Source organism: Hyla sarda, chromosome 9, assembly GCF_029499605.1.
Source record: "Hyla sarda isolate aHylSar1 chromosome 9, aHylSar1.hap1, whole genome shotgun sequence".
In the NCBI taxonomy this organism is placed as follows: Eukaryota; Metazoa; Chordata; class Amphibia; order Anura; family Hylidae; genus Hyla; species Hyla sarda.
Genome location: NC_079197.1, coordinates 22,410,232 through 22,422,993, shown reverse-complemented (window position 1 = coordinate 22,422,993; position 12,762 = coordinate 22,410,232). Strand labels below are relative to the sequence as shown.

General features: G+C 42.3%; 1 protein-coding gene across 5 annotated transcripts in view; it reads left to right on the top strand.

Annotated features, from left to right (window-relative positions):
• The window catches only part of SH3GLB2 (SH3 domain containing GRB2 like, endophilin B2), a 42,306-nt gene that overhangs the window by 16,974 nt on the left and 12,570 nt on the right, over positions 1-12,762 (top strand). For 3 of the 5 annotated variants that reach the window (XM_056538776.1, XM_056538774.1, XM_056538775.1), the window contains exons 2-5: positions 2,174-2,315; positions 2,415-2,543; positions 6,199-6,332; positions 7,788-7,880. In XM_056538776.1, the coding sequence (XP_056394751.1) occupies positions 2,174-2,315; positions 2,415-2,543; positions 6,199-6,332; positions 7,788-7,880 (498 nt within the window). Of the gene's footprint in view, positions 1-2,173; positions 2,316-2,414; positions 2,544-6,198; positions 6,333-7,787; positions 7,881-11,217; positions 11,281-12,762 lie in introns of all 5 variants that reach the window. The other 2 variants (XM_056538773.1, XM_056538772.1) reach the window with 1 other exon arrangement.

Genomic DNA, 12,762 nt, shown 5'->3' with positions numbered 1-12,762 from the left:
TCAGATAGTGACACATAGTCGGCACTTTTGCTCCGTATCCGGGTTTGTGACCGGACTCAAAACCTTGGAATGCTACGGTTTTCAGTCCAGCCACAAAACCAGATACGGGGCAAACATTAGCCGTCCGTAGTCAGATCACTCGTTTATATGAATGAGATTTGTCGCCGGTCCTTTAAGAGCATTTTCCAAAAGTCAAATTCCTGACATATTTTATATAAGGGTGCATTCACAACATGTTTGTTAGATTGGGTGGTTGTCTGAAGGCCAAGATGGGAGGTTCAGGGAAGATTTCTTTTAACACCTCATCTTCTGCTAGTATTGGCTGCAGGTCCTTTATGATTTTGCGTATTTCCTCAAGGGCCGGATTGTATGTGGTTACCAGTGGTGTGCGTGAGGAGGTTTGTTTCTCTCTGTACTGTAGCGGGTGTTCATGTGGTGTTTGAAGGGCAGAGTGGATTTTCTTATTGCTGGTCTTTGGTTTGTAATCTTTTTGTTTAAATTTCTCAGCTAGCGTTTGTAGATGCATGTCTGTCATCAGTGTTGGAGCAGATGTGGTGGTACCTGGTGGCTTGGCTGTATATGATTCCTTTCTTAGTGTGTGATGGATGGAAACTTAGCGAATTCTGTAGATAGCTGGATCGGTCTTTGGGTTTTTCTGTATATAGATGTCTGTAGTGTGTCCTTGTTTATGGTTACAGTGGTGTCCAGGAAGTTCACACTTTCTGTAGAGAAGTCCATTTTGATTTTGATAGATGAATTAAAGGTATCATCAAACTTTTAGAGTTTTTTTCTTTGCCTTCTGTACAAAAAATGAAATTATCATCAATGTATCTGTAGGGTTTGGGAATGGCTTTTCTAGGTCAGCCATGAATAGATTGGCATATTGTGGTGCCATCCTTGTCCCCATAGCAGTGCCCATCATCTTTAAATATGTCACTGTTGAAGCTGAAGTAGTTGTGTGAGGATGAATTCTATGAATTTGGTGATGATCTGAGGGCTGTATTTCTGGGTTTGGGAGGAGAGGAACAGAGGGCAGGCATCGATTCCATCTTTGTGTGGGATGTTACTATACAGAGACTCTACATCCATTGTAACCAGTATGGAGTTGGCAGACAAGTTAGTAATTTGACGGAGTTTGTTAAGGTCAGTGATGTCCTATATGAAACTCTTGGTGTGTGTGTGTGTGTGTGACAAAGGGTTTTAGCATGTTTTCTACCAAGCCAGATATATGTTCAGTTAATGTATCCATACCTCTTGTTATTGGTCTGCCCGGGTTCCCAGATTTGTGGATTTTTGGAAGTATGTAGAATGCCCCTATTTTGGGATTGGTGGGTATGAGTGCCCCTAATGCTTTTGAGAGTCCTTTGGGAAGGATTTGATCAATTTTCCAAGTTTGATGTGTGAATAAACACGAAAACATTCTTTAAGAAACTGTGCTGAGAATGTTTTACTTTACTTTTATTCCTGACACACCATACAGGCCTAAAACCTGGAACAAATTATTTTAGTCTTGTGTTGGTGCAGATCCCAGGCCAATAAAGCAATCTCCTTCATGTCAGAACATATACTCTTTAAAGCGTACCTGTTTATATCCCACAAAAAAAAAAATGTTACTCAGTACAAAATTTTGACCATGTGCATCAATTTTTATGCCTCTGTTGCCTATATTTATTATAAAAATCCCTCTTTTCATTAGCTCACAGTGTTAGAAATCCTCTTAGGGGAAGGAGGCGTGTCCTTCCCTTGTGCTGGTGGGAGGTGATTGGTGTGTGGTGGGAGGGGCGTGTCCTTCCCTTGTGTTGGTGGGAGGTGATTGGTGCGTCTGCTCATGCAGCCTTGTCCATGAGTCATCTCTTGTCCATGACTTGTGGACACGCCTGATGCTGCTGCAGGACTGGTTATTGTCCCAGTAGGTATTGGGACCCCTAGTGGTGGTATTTTTAAGGAGACGTTTTCTTTATTAAATATTCAAAAATATTTTTTTTTACATATTACCAAAGATCTTTAATTTTCATCAGTAACCACATATAAAAAGTTTTTGGATTTGACAGTGTCCATTTAAAGTACATTAATTGATGGTTTTAACAAGAGGGTACATCTTAAACCTCCATGATGGACTGAAAATACTCTGTTTCGCTTACAAGACTTGTCTTCTCTTTTTTTTTTTTTCCAGTTTACTGAGGAGAAATTTGGCCAAGCAGAGAAGACAGAGTTGGACGCTCACTTTGAGAACCTCCTGTCTAGAGCTGACGGTACAAAAAACTGGACTGAGAAGATCCTACATCAGACCGAGGTCCTCTTGCAGCCCAATCCCAGTGAGTAGATGGGCAAATAGGATTTATGCACAGAAACAATGGTAATCCATGTTAATCTACACTGTGGCACATTTACTATTATTATTATCATTCCTGTAGGTGCTCGGGTAGAAGAGTTTTTATATGAAAAATTGGACCGGAAGATTCCCTCTCGGGTGACCAATGGAGAGTTGTTGGGCCAGTATATGACCGAGGCCGCCAATGACTTTGGGCCTAGCTCGCCTTATGGTGAGTTGTATGAACGCATTGCAAGTGAAGAGTGTGAGACTGAAAATATTTTTGGTAATAATGGTATTGATGCCAGTCATCTCTATATAGAAAATAATAATGTACTAATGTAATATAATATATAAGAAGAATTAAAGAATAATGAAATACTAAAATAATTATTATATATTAAATAAAATATTATCCAAAAGGAAGACAAAGATCAAAGTTGGCACTGCCACTGGGTGCACTCTGGAGATACCACTCGATTGCTATGCACATTTGCTACTCACGGATCCTCCGCTTTGTTGGTTCTCCTCCAGGATAAGTACAGAAATTCACAAAAAATGAAAGACTGGAGGCACTCAAATCTTCTGCGGGTGATTTATTCCAAGTCAGGTATACAGGTAATGCTCAGTCGATGATTCGTTTCGCGTACCTGTGCTTAATCAATGACCACTCCAGTGGGCATTACCTGTATACCTGACTTTGGAATAAATCACCCGCAGCAGATTTGAGTGCCTCCAGTCTCTTTCATTTTTGTGAAATAAAATATTATACTATAAAAAGCCACAGAACAATAATTGATCCATATTATATTGAAGCCTTTGGCTGTCCGGGCATGCTGGGCATTGTAGTATTGCAACAGCTGGAGGCATTGTGGTTGGGAAACACTGCATTAACTGCCAGTAAATAGTGTGAGGGAATGACCTTTCTCTGCTGTGCGAAAATGCAAGTGGAAGAACACAGGTATTTGATGTATTCAGCGTCAAGTAGATGCTACTGTCTGAATCATAGCACTTCACACAAGATAGAAAGTTTCAACACACAGCTGGGGAGTCTCCGTTTATTAAATGGGCACTCTCATTTAAACACATTTTTGCTATTGCACTCCTTTATGGTAAATAAAAAATGTATGTACTTTGTTTAAAAAAAAAATTAAGTTTTCTGTTTCATTTGTGTTTAAAAAAAAAATAAAAAAAATAAATAAAAAAAGCTGCCACTAGGTGTCTCCCTACTTGTCCAGAGCACATTTTCCCCATCTTTTGCACAGACTTTTGACTCCTGCTGACCTGGCAGAAGTCCAAAATCAGGAAATGCTGAGGGGGGGGGGGGGGGGTGTTCAGCCTTTATCCAATCATAGCACATCTCACACTGGGCTGCATGTAGCAGAGTGAGGGAGGAAGTTCTCCCCTGTATGGCTTCAGATGATGTCACGCCTGCTGGGGAACCCCCCTTCCCAGTCTGTGAATCTGACTGAGCAGAAAATACAGAGCAATATCAAGGTGGAAAACTAACAAATAATAATAATAATAATAATAAAGGCAGGGGGTGGTTTATCATGATGGGGGCAGTGAACTGGGAGGATTATAACATTTAACAAGATCAACATCATCATCTTTAAAGGAAAAAGACCCTGAAAGTAGTGTTGCTCACGAATATTCGCAATTCGAATATTATTCGCGAATATCGCATATTCGCGAATTCGCGAATTTCGCGAATATAGCCCTATATATTCGTAATTACGAATATTCGTTTTTTTTTTTTCACAGTACACATCACAGTGATCACCCCTCTCTGCTTCCAGCTTGTGTGGTGTAAAGAAGGCTGTAATACTACTGTGTGAGACTGGCGTGCGAAAATTCGCATACGCGATTTTTTCATATATGCTAATTTTCGCATATGCGAATATTGACATATGTTAATTTTCGCATACGCGAAATTTCGCATATGCGAAAATAAAACAAGAATATAACGAATATGCGAATATTCGCGAAGATATGACGAATATTCGTCCATATATTCGCGAATATTCGCGAATTCGAATATGGCCTATGCCGCTCAACACTACCTGAAAGTAGAATACAGGCTGCTGTAAATGGAGGCCTGTTTACTTCTGACTGTCCCTTGGGTCCGTGACAGATCCGCTGATGTATGATCCTTGGTTTCCCATCCCACTGGACTGGCCCCATCTCTTGCCATCACATGTGGTTGGCAGGATCATTAGAAGCACACACTAACCTTAAGAGGTCTCGTCGGGAATAGACGAAATGAAAACGTGAGAGGCAGCAGACTGTTTCACGTATCTCTAGCCGGAAGAAGCGTCAAAGCACGTGATTCAGCCTGTTGCCTCTGTCACGCCCCTTCACCTCTCCTACCCTTCTTGGCGTCCTAGCCGAATTCAAATGTGTTTGATAGCGACATTGTCATACAATAAACAATGGATTTAAATGAATAATGGTGTGGGGAGTGCAACGTTTTCATTTATTCTATTCAAAATGTCATATTTCTGCTTATATAATGTATATGCACCCTATACTTTCTATCGGCTAGAAGGGCATTCCTGGTGGTCAAAAGTGGTTTTTATCCTGCTGTGCCAGTTTTTTTTATTTTCTTTTATTTTGTCCATGTATAACCCTAAGAGACTGTGTTATGTTTTTTTGCTTTCTTATTATCTGTATAAATAAATTATTGTGTACCAATTGGTGATAATGCCTGGTACCGGCCCACTAGGTGGTACTCCCCGCAATATAAACAAAGATATAACACTATGTGAGAAAAAAATAGTGGTAAGGGAGGTGCTAAATAAAACTTAACATTTATTAATGTCCTGATAAAATATAAAATCACATGATAGTGATGAGTAGTTTGATCAGCTGGGTACAGTGCCACCCATGCGACACTGTTTAATAGAAAGACACTGTTAATAACACAAGTTATCTCCTAGGTTTTCCCAGGAGAATAGAACCCCTATTGAATCCACTCTATTCCCAACGCGTTTCTGGCGCCCCTATTGGTGTAGCGCCTTCCTCAGGGGAATTTTAAAGGGGGTATCGCATGCCCATACACCATCTGCTTTGCAGCCAAACAGAATATTTAGTTGTATCTAGTTTGCTACATATGGAGCCCAACACATATGGAGCCCAACACATATGTAGCAAACTAGATACAACTAAATATTCTGTTTGGCTGCAAAGCAGATGGTGTATGGGCATGCGATACCCCCTTTAAAATTCCCCTGAGGAGGGTGCTACACCAATAGGGGCGCCAGAAACGCGTTGGGAATAGAGTGGATTCAATAGGGGTTCTATTCTCCTGGGAAAACCTAGGAGATAACTTGTGTTATTAACAGTGTCTTTCTATTAAACAGTGTCGCATGGGTGGCGCTGTACCCAGCTGATCAAACTACTCATCACTATCATGTGATTTTATATTTTATCAGGACATTAATAAATGTTAAGTTTTATTTAGCACCTCCCTTACCACTATTTTTTTCTCACATAGTGTTATATCTTTACCTGTATAAATCCAGTATGATCCCAGCTTACATCCACTGTATTTCCTGTAGAATATGATATTCAGGCTTCACCACTTTTCGAATCCTAAAGTAAAAATAAAGTGCTGCCAGTCTTTTCACACCGTTTATGCAACAGGCACATTTCCCAGATGTCCTCTCCTCATCACATCCTACGGATTGCTGGCGCTCGCTGCCTGGCTGATGAGACTGATGGGGCTGTAATTGGAGCCTGTGGGCAGGCTGTGTCCTTGCTGTAATTGCATTGTGCTCTCTCCAAGCGCTTGACTGGCTTTTAATCTGATTCCATGTACAGCTAAACAGTGATGCCCCCCACCCCATCCCACCAACCTAATTGTTCACATTACCTCCTATTTTCAGGGCAAACGCTTATCAAGGTGGGGGAGACGCAGAAACGTCTGGGGATTGCAGAAAGAGACTTCATCCACTCTTCATCTATCAACTTTCTGACTCCTCTGCGCAACTTTTTGGAAGGAGATTGGAGAACCATTTCTGTAAGTTATACTCCATCTTTAATATTGAAGCCTCTCATGCCCTAACTGATCTTAACTTTTGATGTTTGTGCAACATTGCAAAAATTGGCATTTACAAGGGGTTTATTCATATTTTATTTTTTATATTTAAATCGCCAAATGCGATCCTGTGCTGATCCCCCTATTCAGCCTCCAGTTGGCACTCCGATCTTCCTTTAGGAGCAGAGGTCACTTGATCAGTAGCCTGTGCCTTAGCTAGGACAAAGATGATGCTGCAGCCGGACAGGATTATGTTCTGGATGGTATGGGGACCCCTAGAAGTGTTTTTTGTAAGCCATGATTCCTATGAAAAGGAAATAGAATTTTCTTATGAACTATATTAGTATATTTGCTGATGTTACTCAGTGACAAGCTGCAGGGAATTTGATTTATCCTGCAGCTTCCCAGCTCTATTAACCCACAGTACAGCTGCCACATGCTGCCAAAACCACCAACACATGCAATGGAGAACGATGCACAGTTTTGCCAATAAAACTGCAGTATTACTGGCAACGTAGTGCAGGCCTTTGTCACCGCATGTGGATGCGATCTCATTCACACATAGCAGTCGCAACAGGGGACCGTACACTAATGCACTTCTATAATATAATTTTAAGGGACTTTATGAAGCCAATGAGGCTGAGGATATTTTTCTTTAAAGGACAGCTGTAGGTATACACCCTATTGAAAAGAGGATTAGTAACACCTATTTATTAGTTTATTTATACATTTTCAAGAGGAATAACATAGGATAATCAAAATATAAATGGAGCCAGCCGATCCTCTTTGGAAGTAGAGTCACATGTAGCACATCCGCAGCGTATTTGTCACTGCGAATGTGCTACTGACCGTCCCTAGAGTATGCCTCCAGCAGACACAGGGCGAGCTGCTAGTCACGCGCACGCCTGTGCAGTGTACTCCAGACTTCGCGGCCGCTCTCGACCTAGCTCAGGGAGCAGGCCGCGATGTCTGGAGACCTGTGCATCCGCGCAGCTCCCGCCGTGTCTGCTTGTAGCAGCAGATTGCTGCTGTGAGCGGGACAGACAGTTACAGCTGGAGGCACACTCTAAGGACGGACAGTAGCACATCTGCAGTGTCAAATAAGCTGCGGATGCGCTACGTGTGACCCTACCCTAAATGGGAACCTGTCATCGCTTTCATGCTAGTTCAACCACGAGTTATCAGGGCAGTTCCCTGCACCTTCTCTCCACCCCACTGGCTTTGATTGACAGATCTCTTCCTGTTTAGTTATAGGGAGATCTATCAGTCAAGGCCAACTGGGCGGGCACAAGCCTAATGTACCGCCCTGATGACTCCTGGTTTAGGCAGCATGAACATGAGGACAGGTTTCCTTTTAAAGGTCCCCAGCCCCTTATCAGTCCATTGTACTGATTTTGTTCTGTAATAGTCATATTTTGCATTTTGCTTACATTACAGAAGGAGAGGAGAATTCTGCAGAACCGCCGCTTGGATCTTGACGCTTGTAAAGCGAGACTGAAAAAAGCTAAAGCAGCGGAGGCAAAAGCCGCGGTAATGTCCCGTCTGATAACACTTTTCCTATATGGGGGGGGGGGGGGGGTGCATGCACATAAAGGGTGAAGGTGGCCGTCTTTCCATGTACTCCTCCCAGTTGACATGTTTCTATATACTCACCACCTTTTTTTTTTTTGTGTGTGTTACTAGAGCTTTGGGGTTTTAGTAGGATATGGGTGGTGAGGACGCTCGTGATTTTTATTATTGTGTCTTCCATTATATACATCAGTCCATCTCATAAGACCATTATCACAGCCATCTTTCATCTACTTTTTGGGGTGCGGTGTTTGGCTGCTGTTAACGTCCGTCCCCCCCCCCCCCCCCCCCCCCCCGTGTCCATTCAGTTTGACCTTCACTAACCTTGTGGTGTTTTGTTTCTGTTATGTTTTTTGTGATTTGCTCAGTTCGAGGGTGATGTGAGTATTTGTTGCTGAGGTCATTGCTGTGACTTCTTATTTTTGCTTCTTTCTGTTCATCTATAATCTTTATTTTCCACCGACTTTGTCAGGGTGCTTGTAGGATTGGGGGTCAGGGTGCGGAAGAGAATGCGGGAATCGCTGTCTACTGTAGACATTAGAAACAGGGAGGATTATTATTGCAGGCCCGCATCATGACAACCCCTATTGGGGAACATGGATGTTATAGAGGGGGTGTTACATTCAGAAACCCTACTATGGTGAGCGAGAGCAGCTAGCAAACAAGCTTGTTCACGTGACAGATGTAGCAGAGCTGAGTTAATTTTTTTTCTGGCAAACGGACTGTACTTTGCTAATGCGTTTTATGTCATTTTTATAGGACTGTAATTCAATCTGTGAGCTGTCACGGTGCATAAAATAAAGCTTTGTCTCTGGCTGCTAAAAATTTTACTGGTCTGGTCTAAATTCAGCTTTTCTTGGGCCATTTAGTGAAGTTGAACACACATTCATTGTGTATTTTGGGCACTGTGATAACTCCTACAGAAAATAACCCAGCCTATTATGGGATTAAATTGAGTGACAAACTCTGCTGTTCTGTATTGACTGACTCGGATCTACTACATCTGTTTTAATACAATTTTGTACATCTAATATAGTCGATGTGTGCACAGTACGTTGTGTATTTTCCCATTATTAACTCCTGGTTACCCTTCCCTTTCCCAATACCTAACCCTACATGTTCTATCCCAATAGTATTTTTGAGGTTTTGCCCATGTTGGCTGACCGCACATTGGACATGTTTGTCCTATACTGTGCTAACTGTACAGATTTAAATCCACATACTGTCCCCATGACAACACTGAATGGCCAGATCACAGTGGGTGGAAGAGTTGTCATTGGGACATAGGTGCACATCAGGTAGCCTGGACCATCATTTTGGAATTTGAACAAAGATTCATAAAAATACAGCCATTGTATCAGTGTTTCCCAATCAGGATGCCTCCAGTTCTTGCAAACCTACAACTCCCAGCATGCCCAGACAGCCTTTGGCTGTCTGGGCATGCTGGGAGTTGTAGGTTTGCAAGAACTGGAGGCATCCTGATTGGGAAACACTGTATTTGATAAATGGTCATGCCCCAATGATGGATTTATACCTGCAGCCACATTGCTGTGTACATGCAACAGATATTTAAGGTCATTTACACCCCCCATATCTGAAGGATGGCATTAGTTTTATAGTCTTGTATGGCACTTACTATGTTTGCACTGGGATCCCCACTTCCTACCTGCTGTGGCTTTTCTATATTCCTATGTCGTGCTCCTCTCTGCATGTTGCTGGCCTCTCTGCATTGTGCTTTGAAGTTTTGCATCTTAACTAATTCACTGGACGGGAAATATCTATATGGAAGGAGCTGCCCAGGGAGCACCCACTATGGGGGGGAGATTTATCAAAACCTGTCCAGAGGAAAAGTTGCTGAGTTGCCCATAGCTACCAATCAGATCGCTTCTTTCATTTTTCACAGGCCTTTTCAGAAAGGAAAGAAGCCATCTGATTGGTTGCTCAACTCGGCAACTTTTCCTCTAGACAGGTTTTGATAAATCTCCCCCCTATGTCTTTCTCATCCCAAATGGGAAGTAGATGAACCATTCCGGGTATATTTATAAGATGTGCGTTGTGCTTAGGGGGAGATTTTACCAAAACCTGTCCAGAGAAAAAGTTCCTGAGTTGTCCATAGCAACCAATCAGATCCCTTCTTTCTTTTCTCAGAGGCCTTTTGAGAAATGAAAGAAGCGATCTGATTGGTTGCTATGGACAACTCGGCAACTTTTCCTCTGAACACTTTGATAAATTTTCCCTTTCAAGAGCTTTACTTAAGGTCCGTTGGGGGAGATTTATCAAAACCTGTGTAGAGGAAAAGTTGCTGAGTTGCCCATAGCAACCAATCAGATCGCTTCTTTCGTTTTTCAGAGGCCTTTTCAGAAATGAAAGAAGCGATCTGATTGGTTGCTATGGGCAACTCAGCAACTTTTCCTTTTGGACAGGTTTTGATAAATCTCCCCCATTGTGCCTAACTGTGCTGTCGGTCATAGCAACCAACTAGTCTGATACCCACATTTATTCTCTGTATTGGAAACTGGCGGTTTACCTCTTAGGCCGTGTTAACATCACGATACGTGCCTCCGTGGCGCACATGCAAATTTTGTAGCAGAAATCGACACTGATACCATTCACTCCGTATTGCCCGCCCAGGCCCAATGGTTGTTGGTTAGTGGGTCAAAGTGTATCCGACTGAAAAACTATTTAGTTAAAAGTCTGTAGACGATTAGAAAATGACCCACTAGCTGACTACGATTACCCAATACGTACAGGCCATAGGAGGGAATGGCGTCAGTGCCTGTTCGATTTCAGCTTCAAAATCATCTGTACCTGGGTAAACTATGAAAGGAAGTGCCCTACACGGCCTTTTCTTTCAGTGACTATTCCGATCAGGACCATAGGGCGTCAAGAATGGAAACCAAACGTAAAGGGGCCCTGACCCTGGCAGCCAATCAGATTGCATCTTTTTATTTTGGTTGCCACGATCAGCCCCTCTACCGTTTTTTTTTTTATCTGCTTGTTCCCATTTAACAACATACCCCAGTGAACTGGTGGAACGTCTGTGCTCCATATTTATAAAGGGCTTGTACCATATTGAATCTTACTCTGTGACACATGCAGCAGGTAAAACACGCAAAGAAGAGTTACCCATCCAATCTATTGAGTGTCCTTATTCCTCATCTAGTGTTGGGGTCCAGGGTGGGCCCCTGTTGACTCCGCTCTTTGCTCCCTCTACCCGTCCATGTTCATTTTTGTTTTGTTTGCTTATGTTTTTCACATTCATGTTCTCCCTGCATGACATGAGCTCTGTTCCCCGCAGGCTTTGCCTGATTTTCAGGAGACCCGACCTCGTAATTACGTACTGTCGGCCAGTGCGTCAGCGGTAAGATCAATCTAAACCCCTCCCCCCCCCCCCCCCTTTCTCGGCCCTTGTCAATTCCTACAACCCTTCCCAGGATTGAAAGGCTAGCTGGTGACAACTTTTATTAGACCCCTGCTAAACTATTAACCCTTCGAGCCATCTAGTATCCGGACCTACAGTACCGTATAATGCAGTGTTTCCCAACCAGGGTGCCTCCAGCTGTGGCAAAACTACAACTCCCAGCATGCCTGGACAGCCTTTGGCTGTCCGGGCATGCTGGGAGTTGTAGTTTTGCCACAGCTGGAGGCACCCTGATTGGGAAACACTGTGTATAATGTATGAGGAGCCCATCTTATAGATCCAGACTGATGTAGAGAGCCACCTTGCTTCTACAGTTCTATACCCTTTATATGCAGATGTAGTTTGGTAGTAAGACTTCTGCCCAATATTGGAGGCACCCTATTGCGGTTTAATAAAATAAGTCACCTAGTCTCTCTTTTTTTTTTTTTTTAGTAAAAAGATGTTGATTGACTAGTTAGCCATTGATCTTTATGATATTGGTATGACTAGCAGAAATTAGGAACATCCATTAGATTCATAGATCAATCCGACTGTGCTAAGTATGGGGAGAACCTTGTAAGCATATGGAGGAATTAAAGGGGTACTCCAGTGGAAAACTTTTTTTTTTTTTTTTTAAATCAACAGGTGCCAGAAAGTTGAACAGATTTGTAAATTACTTCTATTAAAAAATCTTAATCCTTTCAAGTACTTATGAGCTTCTGAAGTTAAGGTTGTTCTTTTCTGTCTAAGTGCTCTTTGATGACACGTGTCTCGGGAACCGCCCAGTTTAGAAACAAATCCCCATGGCAAACCTCTTCTAAACTGGGCGGTTCCAGAGACACGTGTCATCAGAGAGCACTTAGACAAAAAAGAACAACCTTAACTTCAGAAGCTCATAAGTACTGAAAGGATTAAGATTTTTTAATAGAAGTAATTTACAAATCTGTTTAACTTTCTGGAGCCAGTTGATATATACATTTCTTTTTTCCCCCTGGATAACCCCTTTAAGGGTGATCATACACTACAATACCAGCATAGTGTCTAGACCAGTGTTTCCCAACCAGGGTGCCTCCAGGTGTTGCACAACTACAACTCCCAGAATACCTGGACAGCCAAAGGCTTTCCAGGCATGCTGGGAGTTGTAGTTTTGCAACATCTGGAGGCACCCTGGTTGGGAAACGCTGGTTTAGACACATGTAGACATTGTTCAGTTGGGTTGTAGAGATTATGCAAATTGTGGTCATATAGATCAAAAAGAGCTTAAAGGGGTTATCCAGGAAAAAACTTTTTTTTTTTTTTTTTAAGTTAAACAGATTTGTAAATTAGTTCTATTAAAAAAAATCTTAATCCTTTCAGTACTTATGAGCTGCTGAATTTGAACTGTTCTTTTCTAAGCGCTCTCTGATGACACCTTACTTGGGAACTGTCCAGAGTAGAAGCAAA